At 39.4% G+C, this 20,971-nt stretch overlaps 1 protein-coding gene across 2 annotated transcripts in view; it reads left to right on the top strand.

Moving 5' to 3' along the window:
• Positions 1 to 20,971, top strand: part of SCAPER (S-phase cyclin A associated protein in the ER) — a 134,849-nt gene that overhangs the window by 89,577 nt on the left and 24,301 nt on the right. For both annotated transcript variants that reach the window (XM_021543407.3, XM_021543406.3), the window contains exons 25-27: positions 3,163 to 3,286; positions 9,398 to 9,627; positions 13,257 to 13,412. In XM_021543407.3, the coding sequence (XP_021399082.2) occupies positions 3,163 to 3,286; positions 9,398 to 9,627; positions 13,257 to 13,412 (510 nt within the window). The remainder of the gene's footprint in view (positions 1 to 3,162; positions 3,287 to 9,397; positions 9,628 to 13,256; positions 13,413 to 20,971) is intronic.

Genomic DNA, 20,971 nt, shown 5'->3' with positions numbered 1-20,971 from the left:
CTCTGTATCCTGGTGTACTATCATGGATTAGTTTTCAATGTTGCATACTGTTGATGTCTCAGTATTTTTAATGAAAGTTAAAGTTTGTCAACTTCTTTATATCAGGGAAATTGAGGAAATAAAAATGAGCTAACATTTAAAAATAATCATGTGCAGACAATATAAACTGTTGAGATCTAGCTTTATTGAAATGAATCCTCTTCTCCTCCTCCTTCATATTCATGTAAAATAAACATAAAATACAGATGCATATTTTTGTCTAGTTTAAAGACAGATTTCTTTTTTGGCTCCAAGCTTGTGTACCATAAGGAGGTTTTTATAATTGGATTTACTCTGGAGGAAAGCCTTGCATCTGAGGGCAGCCTGGCCATGGGCTGGAGTGAACGTGCAGGGGCCAGGGCTGGAAATCTGATTTGTGGGTGTGATACAAAGTTTAGAGCAACATCAGTGATCAATAACCACCTGCTTTGCAGAGCCTCCTGCTCCAGGCCTTCAGCTGCCTGTGGAATCTCAGGCGATAACACCTTTGGAATTCAGAGCAGTTATTTTCCTCCAAAAGGGAAGAAAAGGCTGGGAAATGCATTGGGTTTTCCATCCCAGCGAGTGTAAGGTGTGGTTAAATAAAGTTGTGGCTCCACCATTTGCAGCCCCTCCCTTGTCTCGGCAGCCTTGTGCAGAAATGGTGACAGTTGACAGCTGTTGTTCTCTTAATAAGATTAAAGTAAAGAAATTAGTTGTGCTGTCTCTAATCTGCCATTTAACACTGCCAACCACCTGGGGACACTTCTGTGTGACGCTCCTGGTGCTGAATTCCAGTCAGGCCGTGGAGCTGAGGCAGAGCTGAGCACGTCGTGATCAGAATGTGTTCAGACGAGCTGCTGTTAGCAAGCTTATGGTATCAATTAAAGGAACCCTCTTTATTGTTGTGAAAAATTCATTTGACATCCATTTGCTTCCAGCACCCTTTCAAACGCATTATCAGAGCCTCTGGAAGCGCCAGTACTCTTTGTGACGTGAGCTTCACTTGGGAAATACAAAAGCGTGATGCATTGGTACAGTGGAATTTGGTCTTTAGATAAAGTGGAAAGTTTTTGTGTTTTCAAGTGCAAAATAAATTATCCTCTTAGGAATTAGGCATCCCATATATCAAAAAGCATTTATTGCACTGAATTAAATAAATCACATCAGAACTCTGAAATGCTGTCAGAATTAACCTACAAGTTCATATTTGACACTTTGGATGAATTATAATGTTTATATTTAAATAGAATTGATCTTTATTTTAGAATAGCTGATAAAATGACAAGCTTATTTAAAGCATCTTCTCAACAGAAAATAGATGCTACCAATATAGTTTCTTCTCTCTTCCCCTCTCAACATACCTGCACAAGGGAATAATCTTAATGAAAGATAGAAGGAGATACCTAATGAAAATATTTTTCAGCGTTACTGAGAGAAGGGAACTAATCCCCTTGTATGTCAGGAGAGGAAGAGAGAATAGTGTGGCAGACAGATTTGCAAAAATGCATGTCAAGTATCCTGCTTCAATTATGTCTAGGTGTTATCCTTGTAGGGTAAAAATTAGGCGAAGTAGATGAAAATTAACCTGCCTTTGGTCAATAAGTAATTTTTAATATTGTTTTTACATCATGTAAGCTGTAGATTGAAATTTGTTTAATTAGGCAGTAGAGTAAAATTAATTACCAGTACATTTAAATTAATGCAACTAGTAATATGGTGATACTCAGAAGAGGAGGGAAAGTATAAATGTTTATTCACTTACTTTCTAAATTCTCCAGCTGAAGAGAAAACAATCCAGCCATGCAAATGAAAATCTTACTCCACTTTTTTCCGGCCTCTGAGCATTTCCACCTTTCCTTTGCTTGAGAAATACAATGTATGTGAGAGGCTTCCATTTCAGCTCTGGGGAGCCAGGCTAAGTGACCAGATGCCACAGCAATGAGCCCAGCATCAGTAAAGCCACAGTCCTTACTATGTAAATAATTTTGTTGTTTCAAAAATATTTTAGGAGAAAGATAAAGTGTAAAACTCATCTCCAGAAGTATGTTGAATTAGTCTGCATCTTGTTCTGTTATATATCAGCTTTGATGGTTTCAGTGCAGTAACTTGGTGTTTGTTGCAGTCCCACTTTTGTATGACCTTTCAGCAGTACTCATAATTTATTTTCTTTAGAAATTATTTGAACTTAGTCACATTTTTTCATATGTTGAGAAAAACATAACAAAGTGAAAGTTCTTTTTATTTTGGTTTACTTTAGAGAAACAGTGTAAATGTCTAGCCATCTGTATTTATTGTTGGATGTATTCATGATGCATTTGCATTGTGTGTCTGTGAAGTAACTGTGGTGGCTTTTGTAGTAAGCAAAGGTCAAGAAACAAACTTTTTGTTTATTCTGAAATAGGGTTCTCTTTGGTAAGATTAATCTTCTTTGTGAGAATATTCTCTAGGGCTGGTTCCAGCTTCCCTGCAAGGCCTGTTTTGAGGAGATTGGAGCAGATGGAAGTCACTGCCCGTGGTGCAGAGAGCAGTTGTGCATGTGCTTCTGTTTTGTGTTGTTCCCCTTGCAAAGCTGTGCCCTCTTCCCCAGCCAGAGGTGGGGCTCCCCAGTGCTGCTGGAGCTGCACATCAGCCCTGCAGGCTCTGAGAGGAGAGGGTGACAATGTGGCACCAGAACTTCTGATCCAGGCCTTCCACCTGCAGGGTTTGCCAGCTCCTGGGGCATCGCTGTCCCCTGTGCTGGAGCACAGGCACTGCTGTCCTGGGAATTGCTGTCAGATCCTTCACACAGGGCTGGAAGGTCCTGCCAGGAAAGAGTTCCGTGTGTTCTATAGCTGTAAGCCACAGGCAAAGAAATAGTACCTATCCAAGTGATGAAACTGGCTGATATTCTGTATCAGTTTTCATCAGAGTTTGAATACAGGGGAGTCCAGTACCCATAGAGTGTGGCTTCTGATAAGTGTGGCTTTACTGTTTCAAATTATTGAATTGATTTCATTTAAGGTATTATTGTTTGTTTGGAATCCCAATTTAAAGAAAATAAATGTGAATTCCTGCAAGTTTATTTTTTGATGCTGCCATTATTTGTTTTTAATTTACTGAAGTAAGTAAAATTCTAATTTTTCTTCCCTTCTGACTTTTTAGGTCACTGTGCAGTACAGTAAATGTTTACAGCCTCACCTGCAGCAACTGCATAGAAAATTGCACCTATGTTCTCTTTAGTAATAAGATAACTTTTCTGATGGACCTGTTGATACACCAGTTTACGGTAGGTAAAATAACTTCTTTAATTTGTCAATTTTTGCATGCTTCACAAGCATGTTAAAGTATTCAGAGTATAAAAACACCAGGAGGTAAACAAGAATAAAGACTAAAATTCATTTGTTTGTATTTGGTGGCTGCATCTACTATATGTATCTGTAGAAATGGATGTATTTGCCTCTACTAATAACTTCTGCAAAAGCATGTTTACCAAGAACCGTATGAGTGGAAATTGTTCTTTTTCTGAGGTTGTTTTCTTTAATTCACCCTATTGGAATATTTAGATTGTAGACCACAATGAGTTGTGTCTGTGTGATTCCTACTTGTTTCAGTGTCACGAATCTAAGTCAGGTCAATACATTGCCAGAGTCTGATTTGCTGAAGTGCTTAAATAGGATTCTTTAGCAATTAAAGTTTTAATTTGCCAATGTTTTATTTAATTTGAAATGTCATTAAATATTTTATTTGAAAACTCATTTTTAATTCATAGTGACCTGCTCATCATAAGATATTTAGTCATGGTTTTTTACTTATAAATCGTGTGTATGTATTTTCGTGAGCCAAGGAGTTTGTTAATTGAAAAGTTATGTACATACTTTTAATAATTTAAGTAACGCTGTTAGAATCAACAAGCCATAGGGCTGTTGATGAACACTTTAAGAGGATCGTCCGAGTTCTTTGACACAAAGCAAACCCAGACGCAGCCCGTGCCCTCTGCCGTGGCAGCTGCCGCTCGTGTCCCGGCGGATCTCCGGGAGCCTTGCGGGTGCCGGGTTGCGGCGCTCGCACTGCCCAGGGGAATGCTGCAGCCCCTCTGCGGTGACCAGGCTCGCTGGGCTGCCAGAGCCTGCCCTGCCCTCGCAGGGAGCCCCGCCGAGCGGCCTGCGACTTCCTGAGGGGGCTGGCCACCTAGAGCTCAGAGATACTGCAGAAGGAAAATTTACTGCGCTTAGAGTTCGTTTCAGTCTGTTGCCAAATACTACCCTTAAATTGCAGCAAAACTGTAATTAAAGCTTAATGTTTCCCATGATCCACAGTGGACTTTTCTTTCCTTTACAGAAAGTCTCTTTATGTTCTCTTCATGCAGAATTGGCCCTTAAACTGGGATGTCTTCATAGTTCCATGAAGTGCATATTTGAGTACAAAACTCAAAAACAGTGATGCTTTTCTAACCCTGATTTTTCTCCCTTGTAAATATAATAAATCAGATCAAGTTTGAATTTTTTTTTCTTTTTTTTTTTTTTACAAAAAAGAAATGTACAAACTGAGAGCAGCTCTGAATATCAAAATACTAAAATATACCTCCAGGGACTCTTAACTGCCTCCACTTTTCCTGGTTGGATGAGCTGTGTGATGCAGCCTTTGCCTATGTCATGTGTATTTCCACTTACTGTTGGAAAATAAAGCCCAAAGTAATACCAGGACTCATAAATATGAGAATGTATATTTGCAAGGTTTTAACAAATTATTAAACAAGTACACCAATACTTGCTGAAGACAGAAAGAGTAGTGTTTTGAGAAACATTTCAATATAATATTGAATACATCTAGCATGAACCTTATTTCCAACCAGTTTCATGTGGATGTAGTTTTGGTTTGGGTTTTTGTGTGTGTGTGTGTTATCCAGCCTGTCCAGGTTAATAGTTTGAAGTATCCTGTTTAGACCTTTCTTTGCCTCCTGCCTAAAGGGACTGGTAGGAAACCTTCTGTAGCCTGACTTAGCCTGTTACCTTCCTCAGCCTCCTTAGCTCTGGTAATGCCTAAATCAGTGTCTGTTGAGGACAGCAGGGGTGTTTCCTGATTTCCATGATTAATGGATCAAACCTTCCCACCTACGTTCTTACAGTCTTGTGCTGGAGTTGCAGCTTCATTTATTTATTGCTGTCTTTTCTCTTCTTTGTCTACTGTAGCCAGAAGATAGTTGCACAATAATTGCAGTTTTTCTAGTTGTAAGGATCATTTCATATTTTGGGGGTTTTATTTCCAGTCAAGTGGCAGCTGTCATGTACTTTCACCAAAGATAGCTGAGAAGCCATACACCTAAACCATACCTGTCTGTGTGATACCATGACAGATCCCTGTGATTATTTTTTAAGGCAATCTTTAAATGAATAGCATCTGAAAATTCTAAGTAAGACATCATTAGTGAATGTACAATGAACATTAGGTGAGGTAGCCATCAAACAAATCTAGGGATCAAAACCCAGTTGCTGGTTACTTTTTTTCTTCTCCAAAACACAGTGCTTAAATTTGGACCATATTTTAGGTAAGTGGCCTATGAAATTTTACTCGGTTTAAGTTAATCTGGCTATCTAGTCACAGGAAAGTAATTTTTCTCCTCCACTTCTTGCCTGGAATGTGTTTCCATTTAATTGGGGTTCTTCAGAATGACAGTATACATACTATTGCAGTTTCTTCACCATTTTTGGTCAGTTTTTTTTTTATTCTTCTGTGCTGCATCAAATAAGGCAGCTCCATGTTAGCACTGATGATGACAAGAACTGAAATCCAAGGCAGATCTGACTCTTCTAGTCCGTTTTGAAATTACATCTGTCTCCACAGGGCTCAGCTGTGTGGCACTGACAGTTCCCTCAGTCCCTAATAACAGGCTGTCCTGGGGTGACTTTATGATGCTCCTATCCCCATTCATCTGTTTAGCCCAGAAATAAGTTTTTCACCTTTAAGACTGGTTCTGAGAGCAAAGTGAGGGAGAGAAGTGCACAGTTTGTTTTCAGAAACTGCACTCATTCCTCCACATCCCAGCTCCTGGACAGACAGCGGGACAGAGCTCTCCTTTGCTTTTAGTTAGCTTTTAGCTGACTGGAGCAGAGAAGTTCCCTGGACTGTGGTTTTCCATTTCCTCTGGAGCTCTTTAAACCTGCTCTGGACTGAACACCCAGACGAGCAGCGGCAGCTCACACCTGTGGCCTCTGGGCCACGGCATTCCCAGCACGGGAGGGACTGATCAGAGACTGAGTGACCGAGCTGCAGCTCACAGAAAAAACCTGCTGAGGTTGGAATCTCTTCAGAGCAGCAAGAACTTTTGTTGTTTAATATTGCTCAGTTTTTGTGCTGGTGAATGCTTTGCCTGTTAAATAAACAGGTTTTTTCCACTTTTCTCCAAGGAAATACTTTCCCAAACCTGCTGAGGGAGGAGCCACTTGAATTTGCTTTCTAGAGGAAACCCCTTTAGAGGTTTTCGCCCAGATTTTCCCTAAACCAGGACACAAGCCCATGTGGAGAGTAGTAAATTCTGAAAACAGGCGTGGAGTAGAAGAGGTAATGACATGCTGGTGTTTAGGGGTAGGGAATTTAAAATTGAAACCTTTACCTGCACCATTGCAAGCCCATGCACTGAGCCATTTCCATTTTTTTGGTTCACTAGTTACTACATAGAAAGTCTGACATCCTGCTCAGACTGAGGTGTACTTTTCAGAGTGTTTTTGAGGCAAGCCCAATGACTACACATGTGAAAAGCACAAAATCACTCTTGGTAATGGGAGAATGATATAAAATAATTGACCAAATGAAGGGAAATTGTGTGCTTCTAAAGGTCTGAAGTGTTTCCGTTTAGGTTTACCAACTGTACATTTAAAATTCCCCATGGCTGTGGAGGACTATGCCTTTTATGAAATAAAAATATAAAAATAAGTTGTCAGTGCTGGACCTGGACCTCTGCATTGTTAACTGGAAATTGTTTGGTGTTTTTTGTTAGCACGGAAGGAGAATGTGCTCTGATCTGCAGAGGTATTTCGGTTATGTGAGTCAGAAGAGAGGAGCATTTTCAGCTATATTAAATGTGTGCCTAAGTGCTTTACTGGATTGGGGCCATATTCTGCAGCATCTTAAGCCCAAGATGCTGGGCAGAGTTGAGGAGCTTATGGCAGCTCAGCACAAGCATGGGAACCCCTGCACAGGGTGAATTCTCTAAGAAATAGTTTATCACTTGTGTGGAGTCTGTACCAGAGCTGAGACTCAGGCCACCAGAGTGTTCCAAATCAAGAACCAACTTAAAGAAAGTAAGACTCTTGATTAGGCCCAGCAAAGTCAGCCATCAGAAAAGCCAAAATAGCATTCAGGTGTTGGATGTGTCAGATATTTGGACAGTAGTTACACATTTTCTGATTTTCCATTGTGATTTAAAAATGTTTTATACCAGTTACTCAACAAATCAGTTTAAGTGTGTAATCACACCTCTAGATTTTTGTCATATAAACTGTTAAAACTCAGGAATGTGGAATGTTACATCTACCCATTCAAAGCTCATGTTCAACACAGTTTCTCTGAATATAATTAACTAACTTATTTTTTAATTGACACAAAGAAACCAGAGCTTGAAAGCTTTCATAATTACACTATTAAATCTTAAGATTTCTTACCCCCTTGCTTGATATAATAATCAACAAGCAAGCACCCCAATTAATTTTGCCTCTGCAAGCACACCAATTAATTTTGAACATAAATCTCAACACACTTTCACATTATCCCATTCATTATTTCTTCAGTAAAAGAGCTGATCTGTTGTCACTCATTTGAGTTAGTATAAAAGGAGAATCTTCAAGGAATTAAGTTCAAAATTACCCATATTCTGTCAAGCAGTATTTCCTTCTGTTTGTTGTTTGACATAGCACTGTGTAAAAAAACACATTTGTTCTCACTTCTATTAATTAACACACACATTTTCCAAAAAAATTGAACATGAAATTAGCTCTGCAGTAAATTACTCTAGTAAGTGCAAGATCTATTTATTTTACAAATTAGGAAGAACTGTTTTTTTTAAAGCGTGAACTTTTATAGCTAAGGACTATATACTTAGAAAATACATTTCTCCTATGTACATTGAACTGGAGACAAAACCAGACATTATCCACTCATAGTACTACTCATTACAGCAAACCAAAGGTTCTGCTGCAAGATATTATTCAATCTTTTAAAAAATAGCATGTATAATTTTTTATCTAAAGTTGCCACATTTAAGTTTATTTACACCTTGCAAAGCTCAATCCATCTGTTTCAGGGAGCAATTGGTATCATTAGGCATGAATTATTTTAGTCAACAAATGTTGCTGGAGCAACGTACCATTGTTTTTCCTATTGAACTTGAATAAGCAGCTAAAGACTTCTCACTTGCTCTTTTGGCTCAGCACCAGAAACAGACCATTACAATGAGTTTTAAGTACCAGCACAAAGCTCAGAGCTAATGAATAATAAAGAAATGTGCATGTTTTTCTTTGTCACCAAGTGTCACCAAATCCCTCCTGATACCTATACAAGGAGGAATGCTTTTCTCTGGCCTCACTTGCATATACTGAGCATAAAAGATTTTAACCTGGAAGGAAAATGACATTTCATCCTGTATTGATCCCTAATGCCTGTGTCAACCCTCAGGCTGTGGCAGAGGGATGTGGGTTTGGCCCAGCAGCATCAGCCATGGGGATGTTCCAGGAGCCCTGAGCCCTGACTGCTGCCAGTGTGTGCCTCCAACACTGCACAACTTCATACACACTCCACTTACTGTTTGATTGTAACAGGGCAGGATTCAGGTGGATTAATTACCTTGGACTGCAGAAATGGAAAAATGAAATGAGTTTTTTAAAAATTATACTGTCCATGAGTAATAATCTCCTTCCAGATCTGTATCCTGCGTATAGATTTTTCTTCAGATTTACATGTTGTGCAGCTCAACTTCACCATTTTAGGAGTGGGATCTAGTTAAATGATGCAGAAAATGAGATTCCTGTGAGGTCTGCTCAGAGAGAACAGGGTGTTGTGCTTCTGGCATGATTGACAGATGGGTGACCTCTGATGGACAAGGGCAGTGGTCGCTGGTGATGCTTTAGGCATAATAACAGTCATACTAATGGCATGTTCTGCTGCTATCAGGCTTCCTTGGTTCTCAGACATGGCATTCTTTTGACTTGATTTATTCTGGTCCAACTTGGATTATGTGCTTTACCTTACCTTGTACCCAAAATGGTTTAATGTCCATCGGTGCCTCTAGAATGTTACTTTATTACTACTTTCGGTGTAAGCCTATGCAAATTTGTAAATGTTTCTCTACAAACTTTGGTTAGTTTTACTGAATTCTGGTGGTTTGTGTTTTTTTCTCTTTACTTAGATTAGTGTTCCAGATGACCAAAATGCTACTGCAAGCAGAAGTGTAAATAAGCAGGTTTTTGAAGGTTTAACAACAGGACTTCTGAGGGTAACTGCTGTGATTTTCAGATGTCTCATCTCCAGCTTCCCAGATGGAAACAACCACTCTACTGCGCTGAAGATACTACAGGAAGTGAAAAGTAAATCCTCACAAGTGGAAGCCTTCAGCAGCAGAGTCCAAGACCTAATCAGGTTTAAAAAAAAGATAATTAAACTTGTCTAAGTCTCATTCCTTATGAGAGAGAAAGCAAATTGCATTGATTTAAGAGAGGAACAAACTGCTTTAACCGTAAAGCAGTGAGACTACTTTGTTTGAGTAGTCAAGAAGACTACTGAAAATGGTATTTTCAATCAAAAAAGTTCTTCAAAAAACTACAGACAAAGAAATACAGAAACCCAAGATTCTTTTATTTTTGGACTTGTTTTTTATGTCCTTTCCATTAATTTTCTCTCCTGATTACCTAGGAGCTACCTTCCATATATTTTTCTCTCAGTTTTCTATGTCAGCCATGTGTGCCTATTGCCTGTGGTCTCTCATGTCATACATGCATTTATATAAACTTGTCATAAAATATACATTTCCTATTATAAAAATCACCCAGTCATTCCTAGAATCTGATCTTATCATGTCGCTGCATTTTGATAGCTGAACCTAAATATATTAGTACATACCTTAATACATATTTTAAATATATTAAACTAATATATATCCAGCAGTATACTAGACTTGCTAAAAGTGTACAGTTTCACTGGTAAACTATATAAATAGTTATAAATAAATTATCATATAAGTAGTCACCACTGTGTCTTCAGCCCTCTGAAGAAATGAAGTTCTTTATATGCTACTGAAAACATGTCACAGTGAGCCTTCAGATGTTTCAAAGTCTGGTATGATGCTGATGGAGACAAAGAGGACATCTGGAGGAGGAAAGCAAAACAAGTAGTTGTCATAGATACCAGTGACCTCTAAAACTTCTGTGTTCTCATATAACTCTCCTTCTCCCCGAACAGGTTTTGATAGAGTGTGAAATTTCAGGATGTTGTATTCTGCAATTTATGAATGAGAGGGTGGGAGGTCTGTGCTGAGCAGACATCTGACACTGACTGGGCCCAGCACAGGCAGACCCTCAAGATAAGGAGAGACATGAGAATCTGAGCAGGTCCCTCACCTCAGGCACTTTAGGGGATCTGGTTATAAATGGGGAATGAAAGGCATGATGACAAGGTAATGGTGCAATTAGGAAAAAAAGAGAGAGGGCATTTTAAACCAGTCAAAAACAGACAAATTCTGTCATTAATGAGAATCTTTCACCTCCAGGTCATTGTATCATATGTCATGGGGAGTTGATTAAGTGAGAGTTTTAGGAGGATGGGGGAAGAAAGAGGAACACTGAATTTTTTTTTTTTTTTTTTTTTTTTTTTTTTTTTTTTTTGTGTTTGGGACTATTAGCCCTGATGTATAAACACCAATTATCTATGTGCTGTCTGGGTATCAAAAGGGTAGCCATGTTATTTCAACTGTGCTTCTGTGGGTAAAAAGAGATGGAGGCAATAGATTAGAGAGCTTTGACATTCCACTTGTCTGTGTGCTCAGTTCCTCACGGAAAGGAGTTCTCCATGCATCTTTCTGTTGTCTCTGGATGCCAGTGAAGAATAGCCCAGCAGACTGAAAGCTCTCATCCATTTCCTCTCTGCCAGAAGAGCAGCTGCTCTGTGCCTAGGTGTGAGTGGGAAGGAGGGGGACAGTGGACACAGTTTGCAGGTGTCACACTGTAGAGATGCTGCTAGGGAAGAGAATGCTGATGAGAAAGGTTGTGCCTTTTTGAGAGCCACCATCTATCAGTATTAGCTCTATTTTATTTAGTTCTTCCTCTTCCCTCCTATTTCTCAGAGGTGTTTCCAGCACTCAGCATTTCTCTGTGACTGTGATGTATCTAACACCCAACTCTGTTCCTGGAATTATTCCACTAATGCAGGAGAACTTGTTTATCACCTGTGTGATCGGGTGGATTGCTTGGATCAAAATCAGCAAGAAACTTAATGCTAGTAACCTCTCATGTTGCTAAATAGAACAAATTTATCTGCACAATGAGTGTGCACTTAATAATCTTTGTGCATCTTTACGTGTTTTTAACTGCTGTATTTCAGCAGCTTTAAAAATCTTCCATGCTGCATTTGACTTCTTACTTTATATCCAGTGTATTTTTATTTTTAATTCCTTTTCTTCTTCCAAAAGCTTTGTGTCACTAGGGTGGACACTGGCAGAGAAATCTGTCTTTGAGCAGCAGCAGTGTCTGAAAAAGGATGAGGTTTTCTTCTCCTATGTCAAAACCACCTGTTCTTTCAAAATCAGACTGTAGGACATGTTGTGAGGGAATAGTTATTTTTAATAAACAGTTTTACTTCTGTGAGGAGCATTATCTAATCAATAGTGTTTATTGACTAAAATCAGTATTATTTAATAATGTTCCCTGTCAAGTCAAGGTAGGGAGGTCTAGCCATGGTGTAAACTTAAAGCCAGTGGCGTCCCCTTCTCCAGGAGCCTCTGTTCTTAGAGCCATCTCTGCCAAGGGCACTTGGGGAGCAGCTGGTGGGACAGTGATCTCAGGAGCAGGAGGTTGGTGGGGGCAGTCAGGGTAGGAACAGTGGATCATTTGTTTGTGTCTGAAGGCAATTGCTTCCCCATGTCTTTTCAGTGAGGTGGAGGCACAGGATAAAACAGCAGTTCTGATTTTGGCAAGAGGTTTCTCCCACTTCATAGGAGTGGAGGAAAATAGAAAGAAAATTTGAAGGGAAAGAAAGGAAGGTGATTACAGTGAACCTTTGTGTTCACATAGAGTGTTGATCTCACCTAAGTCAGCAGAATATGGTGGTTGAGAAGGGCTAAAGTCTGAGAAGCTGAATGGTTATGGTAGAAAAAGAAAGTAGGTAAAGTGAGGTGATATCAGCAAAGTGACTTGGAAAAAATACATATGTGCATGGTTTAAGTGGAGTTGATAATGATCAAAGTGTGAGAGAATCTGCTGGGGACAGGGAGATCTTGGTACAAGGGTGAAGAGCAGATATTTTCAAAATATATTTCCAAGCTATTAGAAATTCAGAGAAGGAACTTCAGCAGTTGTAATCTGAGGATCAGCAATGATGATCTGGTTAACCCTAATAAAAAAGAAGGGAGTTTTCAGTTTTTAAAAAAAGTCACTAGATTTTTTTTTCTATATTGAATTTGCTTGAGTTTTGAGGAGGTTTTTTGATCCTGATCCTTCTATACTGATATTAGAAGGTTGTTCATATTCTATTAGTCCCTGAGCTGTTGCATGTATGTATTTATAAGAGGGGAGCAAAGCCCAACAATTGGCCAGTGGTTGCTATGATGTATGAATTGCTATAAAACATTGTCTGGGGAACATCATTGTCTTCTTGAATTAGTGTGTTCTACAGAGTTTACCTCTTCATGCTAAAAAGAAATTGTGCTGTTGCAGAGTTATCAAGAATATAATAAATCATCTAACTATGGCAAAATTCCATTGTCCTCCTGGCAGTATGCTAAAATAAACACACTGATCTTTCTTGTACAGAATAATAAAAATTATCCTACAACTCCCATATCTCGTAACAAAAACTACTGATAGTCACAGAGAGACAGATCTGAAGTTATTGTAATTGGAATTGTTCTATTGAACCCTTTCAGAAAGAGTATTTAAGTGATCACAACCTGCTTTTTGAGTGGTTTGATAGCCAAGAAGCAAAAATTACTTCTTTGCAAAGTTGCTAAAACTGTTGTGGAACTATTTTTTGTAATACACCTTTTCCTCTGTTTGTAGTTACGTGGTGAACACGGGACTGGTGGACAAGCTGTGTTGCTGTTTCCTGTCTGTTCAAGGCCCTGTTGATGAGAACCCCAGTATTGCAAGTTTCCTGCAGAACGCCACGGCAGTGCTGCATGGGATGTGCCAGCTGTGCTGGGCTGTCAGTGGAAGGTGAGTGCACTGCCTCTGTCAGCTCAGGCAGGGCCTCCTGCTGAGGCTGCCAGCCAGAGCTGGCCCTCTGTGAGACACACAGGGACAGAAACAGTGCTGGAGATTCCCTCTGCTCAGTCTCTTACCAGCATCCTGTAATGAATTACCTGCGCTGAGCCTGCTTCTTATAAGCCATCAGAATTGCAAACTTTGCCTCCTTTACTCATCATTCCACACAGGCTGTTATCGCTGATAGCTTGAGGTGTCCAGTCTCAAGGACTTCAAGAGGTATTTTATTATCAGCTAAAATCAACTGTTAATTTATTTGTCTCTATGATTTGTCTCGAGAGCAGTCTAATTCAGCTCTTGTTCTTTAAATTACCACTGTCAGTAAGGAAATTCTGTTTTCCATAAAGAAAGCTATTACTAGATTTGTGAAGGAATTTTCTAATGCAAAATGCTTGTTGTTGTAACCTAACCAAGGTTGTGGGAAATGTGCATGAGGGTGTGTGCCTGCCAGCAAATCTGGACTTCTGTGGTCTGCATTGTAGGACAGCCTGACACTCATGTGAGAGTCAAAATTTCAGAGCTTTGAGCTGCACTTACTAGAACCTACCACACCGTTACTGTTACACATTTCAGGAAAAATCAAGGCTAAGAGCACTTTACAATGTGTTCCTGAAAGGTAAAATGATGCTAGGGTTGAAAAACTAGAGCTAATAAAATATAACATAAGAAACAAAGCTGTAGGTAAGAGCTGTTGCTGGTAGCCAGGGACACAAACAGATGGAAAAAGAGCTGCAAGAAATATGAGCCCAAAGAGACCATCCCAACTTACTGAAATTTCCCTTTCTGAAAGCTGCCAACTTGGCATTTTAAATTCCAGCAAAGCACTGCCAGAAGTCAAATACTCACTAAATAAAATAATAAGAACATCACCCTTCTGTTACTGGAATAATAGTTCTAGCTCAGAGCGAGTAAGACTTGAAATTTCTGTAGCAGGCACACACTTCACCAAAACATTAGACATCTTTGCACCCCCAAAATAATACAGCACTGCAAACGTACATGCATCAAGAACATCTGTTCTTTGTAGCACCAGAATAATTTTGGTGGGTTGAGTGTTTTTCTTCACAGTTACACCAAGAAGTATCTGATCTACAACCTCCATAAACAGCAATGCTCTGGATTTTATCCAAAGGTGCTGGATGTTCATGATTGCAGGTTAGATTGTTCATTTGAGCATGAAAAGAAATGAGAGGAATGAACCTGGAGATTTCAAAATTGTTGTCTTTCACTTCAAGATCAAAAGCCTTGATGTAACTGATTAGAAGAGCAATTTAAATCACATGTCTTTCATCACCTGAACCCCCTGGTCATTTATGCAGTGTATGCAGAATGTAATTCTGTCTTGTTACAGAAGTCCTCAGTGCTGGAGGTGATTTTAAAAAAAATGTATTGCCAAAGACAGATTAAGGTGGCAGAAACAGAGCTCAAATTTATTGAATTCTTAAATATGTCACACTACAGTAATACATTATGTGTGATACCTGATTTGCAGCACAAAAGGTAGCCTCTCTGTGAGAAATACAGATGCCTCTTTCATTCCTGGTGAATGGTGGTGGTGTCATTGCAGCCTTTCCAGTGAGCTTTTCTCATTCTCCAGCTCAGCTGACACAGGCTTGAGCACCAAACCAGCCTGCCTGTTACAGCCCTCTGTCCATCCCACCCACTCTGATCAGCCAAAGTCTGAGGTTGTTACTGAAGTTTGAGGAGCCCAGGAAGAATTTCAAGTGCTCTGACACTGCAGCATGAAAAGAAGCTTTGCCAAATTAATGGCAGGCTTTTGCCATTGTTGCGAGAGCAATTTTGAAATGTTCTTTTCATATATCCTCCCATTTAAGATGGTTCCAGGTTGGAAACTTCTTTATACTCCTTAGTGGTAACCAGAGGATGGGGATATAAAATTAATCTGTTGGGTTTTTTTTCAGTAGAGCTTTATCAGGCTGTTATCTGTTCTTGGTGACAACTTTCACACAGAAAGTTGTAATTCCATATTAAATTCATGAGAGTACTGTGGTAGAGTGCTGTCTGGTCTGTGTGCAGCAGTGAGTGGCATAGTGGGAAGCTGACACAGGACAGTAAATACTGGGTGGGGTACCAGGACCAGCTCAGGGCTCAAACCAGCCCAGCACAACTGGGAAATCCTCTGTGAGCTGTGGGATTCTTCTCCTGTGCATTCAGATCTCACCAGGTTGTTGGGAGCTGTACTGCAACTGTAATTACCATATCCCCAGAGGGCCTGAAGTTCTTAAAAGATCCAGTTCTGTGAGTACAGAGTATGTTGGGCCATTTCTGGAGCTCTGAGGTAGGAAGAGCTGTCTTCCTGCCTTCCTCAAAAGCACATGTCATAAAACTCCAAATTCAGCAGGGTATTTCTAAACCAAGCTCTGAATTCATACCCAGTGTGTATTTGGACAGTTCCTTCATGGTAATAATTCTGTAGGCACTGAAGAGATCTCAGTCAAGTCCCTCTCTGCATGTGCCTCTATGTCAGGCAAGGTGTCACAACAATAGTGATTATTAGAGAATCACCTCAAATTATTTTATATATACATATATATAAATCAACATTATGTTTTAAATGAGGTCTCTGGTTGATATAATGTAGATGGTAAAATTTTAAGACGTGAAATAAGAGACTTCTTTTATTACTGTGATAGACTTTAGGAAAAAAAAGTCCAAAATCATGGAGTAAGATACAGTAAAGAAAGGTCTTACTAATGTAGAAACATAAATTGGAGGATTTTCAATTTTCAAATCATAAAATGTTATTAAAATAAGAGAATCTATTCTGAGCATATGTTATAAACATACCCTATTATAAGAGAGGGATTTTCTTTCCATTAATGATCAAGGTCTTTAAAAAAGATTTAACTTTGATATTGATATTACTTTTCAAATTACCATTTTTGATACTGGCTAATAAACGCTTTATTGATCTTTTAATTGAAATTTTGCTGTGGATGGAATAGCACATTTTCCAAACACTGTGGAATACATATCAAAGATCAATTGTTGAAAACCGTAATAACTTGTTACCCTGTTTCAAGCTTATTTTGACACTTTATGTCCTCTTTTCTTACACAGTGAGAATCTTTGAGAGTGACTTGAGACCTCCAACTGGAAGTCCTATTTTAATAATGCTGTTTTGCATCTATAGCTAACAGTGGAGGTGAGAGCCCCTTCCTCCCTGATGAGTTTAAATAAAAAAAAGATGTATGAGAGCTGAAAACAGGGCATTGTCCCTTATTGTTTGTAGGGAGAAATCAGAAAATGCAGCATGTCTGATTATTGAGCTCTCTGCTGAGCAGATGATCCTGGCATTTGATACTTAGCCTTGAAAATTGTGGTCCTGGTAATGCTTAACTGGTTTTTGCTCACCATTAGGAGTAACAGTAGCCACAATTGAAAACAGATACATTTTTATTATCCTGAAATAAAGCAAAATATTAAATACATTTTATATGGGGTAGTGTGGCCATATAGACCTCTTGAAATCCGTGTGGAACTGCAGATGTCCAGTAGCAATGTTCAAGATGACAGCCCTGTTTTCCAGGGTGTCTCATTGTAAGTATGAGAGATCCAAGGCCTATTTTGGGCCCTCAGGTCCTGACTACACACATGGAATGTGCTTGGCTTGTACCCACAGGACAAAAAACAATGAGCAGGCTTGGAATGCAAGGAGCATTAATAAAAGCATGGCCCTGCTGCCTCAGCTCAGCCTTCCCTAAAAGCAGGGGGGGAGCACTAAGTGAGAATCTCCATGGCTGGTCCTTTATCAGCACAGCAAAGGTTTTGCTTATGTTCCTGTCTTCTGTAGTGCCCAGTGTTCATCCAGCCTAGATCCCCTTTTCCCTATTTCCCTGGACCTCAGGTTCCTGTCCCAGAAGTTTAATTGTTGCTCTGTGAAGGGCTAGAGTTAATGCCTTGGTTCACTTCTGCCCATGAGTGTGAGTAAATAAACTCCCACTGACACAGAAATGTTCCTTAATGCAAGGAGCAGGGGGAAACCCAGGGCAGTACTGCAGGGTAGGAGTCAGTCACTGAGGCAGAATGTTCTCCCCAGGAGCAGTAGAGTAGAGAGCAATAACACAGATACAAGGAGAATACTGCATTGTGCATAAGGGAATATTGCAAATAACAGTAACACAAATTATGTAGGTCCTTGGAACACCAGGTGTTGCAAGGTGAGAAAATTTTGCACTTTCCTCTATTTAAGAATTGCCTTCAAGCTTTCTCATTACCACAGTGTCAGAGCGGTGCAGTAATTAAATTGTTGCTGTTCTGTCCCAAAGCAGTGGTAGGGTATATAAATGTGTGTCAGCAGCTAATGAAGCTGTGGTTCCCAGATGCAGTGGCAGAAAGCTGCAGATGGAGGGTCTGAGCAGGGAAACAGTGCCTGTCATGTCCCAGATCCACACAGAAGTGGGCTGGGCTGAGTTTTATTACAGTCATTAAGATAATGTCTGCTTTGGCTGCTGGATGGGGGGTCAGATGCAAGTCTGTCTCAACCTTGGTTTTGCTTCTCAGCACTTCCAAGGTACAGCAGCTCCAGCAAGTGTTGTTAAACTGACTCTAACTTGTGTCTGAAATTACTGGAAGGCTTCAGTTCATCACTTCTGTGCAGCACTGCAATCCCTGCTTGACAGTGGGAATTGTAGCAAGGTCTGACAGGTGCTTCATCTTTTATTATTATTTTGCCTCTTTATTTTGACATCTCTTTCTAAATAAAATAATTTAGAAGCAAAAAGTACTGATGATAGTTTTTAAATCCTAATAATAAAAAACCCCAACAGATTATATTCTAAGCCTCTTGGAAACTCATGTTTTCATTTTACTCCATGTTTTTAATCAGGAGTATATGTTTCAAATATACAAACATTATAATGTATACTCTTAGAGAGGCTTGTCTGCTTGTTAGCTCAGCCAGTTTTTAAAACAATATATTTTCAGATATAAACAGTTTGCTCATATTGAAGCTTGGAGAAATTGTAGTTTTATACTTGTTCTTCAGAGTATGCTGTTTCTTATCAAGCTGTATTGAATTCCTGTTTCTAATAAATAGTGGTGTATTTTAAGCAACCAAGTAACACTGTTTAGTATCTTTCTTTCTTTCTTGTGATGTATATATCCACATTTTTTAATTCTTAAACTCTTTTTGTAAGTCACAGATCATATACCAATTCCTGAGACCCCTTGATGGCCAAGCTAAAAATCACAGTGGCAGCCCATAATGAAAATTCTGTGCATTTCATTAAATATATATATATTTTTTTTAAGATCATGCAGGTTGTTTGACCATAATATAAATATTTGTCTGTTTTTCTGTGTTTATATTTAGCACATAATTATTGTGACTGGTAAAGTTTGAAAGCTTGTTTGTTTTCCCAGCTCTATCAGCCAATGTGAAAAATCCAGTGGGTCTTGCTTCCCTTCAGGGATTTATTGAAGAGGTTTTCTCCATAGTGAATATTTTACTTTTGCAACTGTTACAGACTCAAAGTTTCTTTAAATAGGAGAATTAAGAGGAATTGCAGCTCTAGGAATCTGATCTCTTCAGTTATGTAAAGTCTGATTTTCTGGTGTGACATTGTTATCTTATATTATGAAGGTTTCTGGGGGTTTTTGCTTCAATCTGTCCCAAAAGAAGTGAATTTTCATTGGGCTTATGTTTTGAGGTGAACTAAAAATCTGCTAAATGTATGAAACCCAGTGTTGTGCAGAATTGAGAAAAATCATTCAGAGCAGTAGAGGCAGAGGTTCATGCTTTATTTTACATAATTTCATAAAGCTTTTTTTTCTATTATAAAACCCACAGCAAGTACAAGTAACTTCTTTTACCTTTTGTTATAAACATTTAGGCTTAAAGTGGTGGAACCAGAAGTTCAATTCAATAGGAGCCAGTGTTCTGTTCACAAACAGTTAATTGTAGTACAGACAACATCCAAAATAAATTCTTTGTAGCATTTCCTTCAATCCATCAAATCTAGAAGACAGATTTTTAATTTCTCTTTAACAGTTTTGTTCTGTACAAACTTCAAAACATATTTTCTGTGAAAAAACTAATGCTTGCATTTAGTTATTTTACAGTTGACTTTTTAATGTATATTTTGATTGATTCTCTGCCCCAGAACAGCACAAAACAGTAAAAGGATTTCATCCAGCAATGTAAGCTTTCTCATATGGAATTGTTTAAAAATAATGATGGAGTGAGAGTTGAAAGCAAGCTAACTTTAACCTTTGGTAAAATTGGTCAATCTGCTGATTGCACAGAGTCAGAAAAAATTCTGTGAGGTTCATATGTAGTAATTAATTTGGGGTTATCATTTGACTGTGAGTGTACTTTTCTGTTTTGTACAGCTGAAGTAGTGAAGAGTTAAGTTAGGAAATACTAGTTGGCAGGAGAAGCTGTGCTCTCATGTGATCCTGTGGCAATAAACATTCTAGTTAGTCGAGTGTAACTAAGTGATGGCTAAGTGATGGTTAGCACATTTTGGCTACTGCATCCTGCAGAATAAATTCTTGGACATCAGAAGGTATTTTGGAGTGAGGAATACCAGGGAGCCCAGACCCACAGAGCAGGGCTGTGCACAGGGTGGTCCCAGAGCTGCCAGCTCTCCCTCCTCCTGCAGCCATCAGGTCTGTGCCTCCCTCCCAGCCAGGCTGATGTGCCAACACACCTGGAACTTTGCAGCAGGGATCTGCCAAAGGCACAGCTGGCACAGCCAGGTGATGGCTCAGGAAGTGTCTGTGCTGACTTCACACACACTCAGACACCACAGAGCTTCAAAATGAAGATTTGGGGCATGGATTCCAGGCATAGGGATAGCAAAGCCCTACCATAAACTGTTGTGCAGTGTAGCCCCACTTAGAACTCTAGTACTTTTTTCCACTTTTTATTCTTTGTGGAGTAAATCTTAGGGTCTTAAGGAAAACATTCACAACTGTGTTGCTTTTGTTCTTACTGTGTTTTACTAAAGATCTGATTCTTCTGTCAGAGATTTGTGGACTACTTTTGCAGTTTGGAGTGGTTTTTGTCAGCATAGGTGTCCCTGAAGTAGGTCTGCGACATTGATCCTGGAGGTAGCAGCAGAGGGTACAGCACTGAATAGTTTTTTCAGCAGCATTGAATATTCACAGACTATAAATAGAAATCACTCAGCCATGGTACCCATGAGTGCAAATTTCAGATGAGATCACCCCTTCCATCATCTGATCTACTGCTTTGTAAAGGTAAAGATGTGTGGGGACAGTGGTGGAAACAGATGAGTGCCAGTAGAGCAAGTTGTGTACAGCCCAATACTGTCCTGTCATACTCAGCTGAGCTCAGGGCTGCTCTGGGACCTGGGGAATGGAGCTTCATCATCATGCTCTGCCTCTTTCCCTCCCTGTGGTCCAAGGAAGTGATGGAGTGCTGCTAACAGACAGAAATTCTCATGGACAGACATTGGTTTGGGTAAGATGGTGCTTTCTTGCCTGCTTAATTTGCTTCACTAGGAAGAGTGAAAATGACAGAA

The sequence above is a fragment of the Lonchura striata genome, chromosome 11 (assembly GCF_046129695.1).
Source record: "Lonchura striata isolate bLonStr1 chromosome 11, bLonStr1.mat, whole genome shotgun sequence".
Lineage (NCBI taxonomy): Eukaryota > Metazoa > Chordata > Aves > Passeriformes > Estrildidae > Lonchura > Lonchura striata.
The sequence above is the reverse complement of the archived record's forward strand: the minus strand, read 5'-3'. Positions and strand labels throughout refer to the sequence as shown.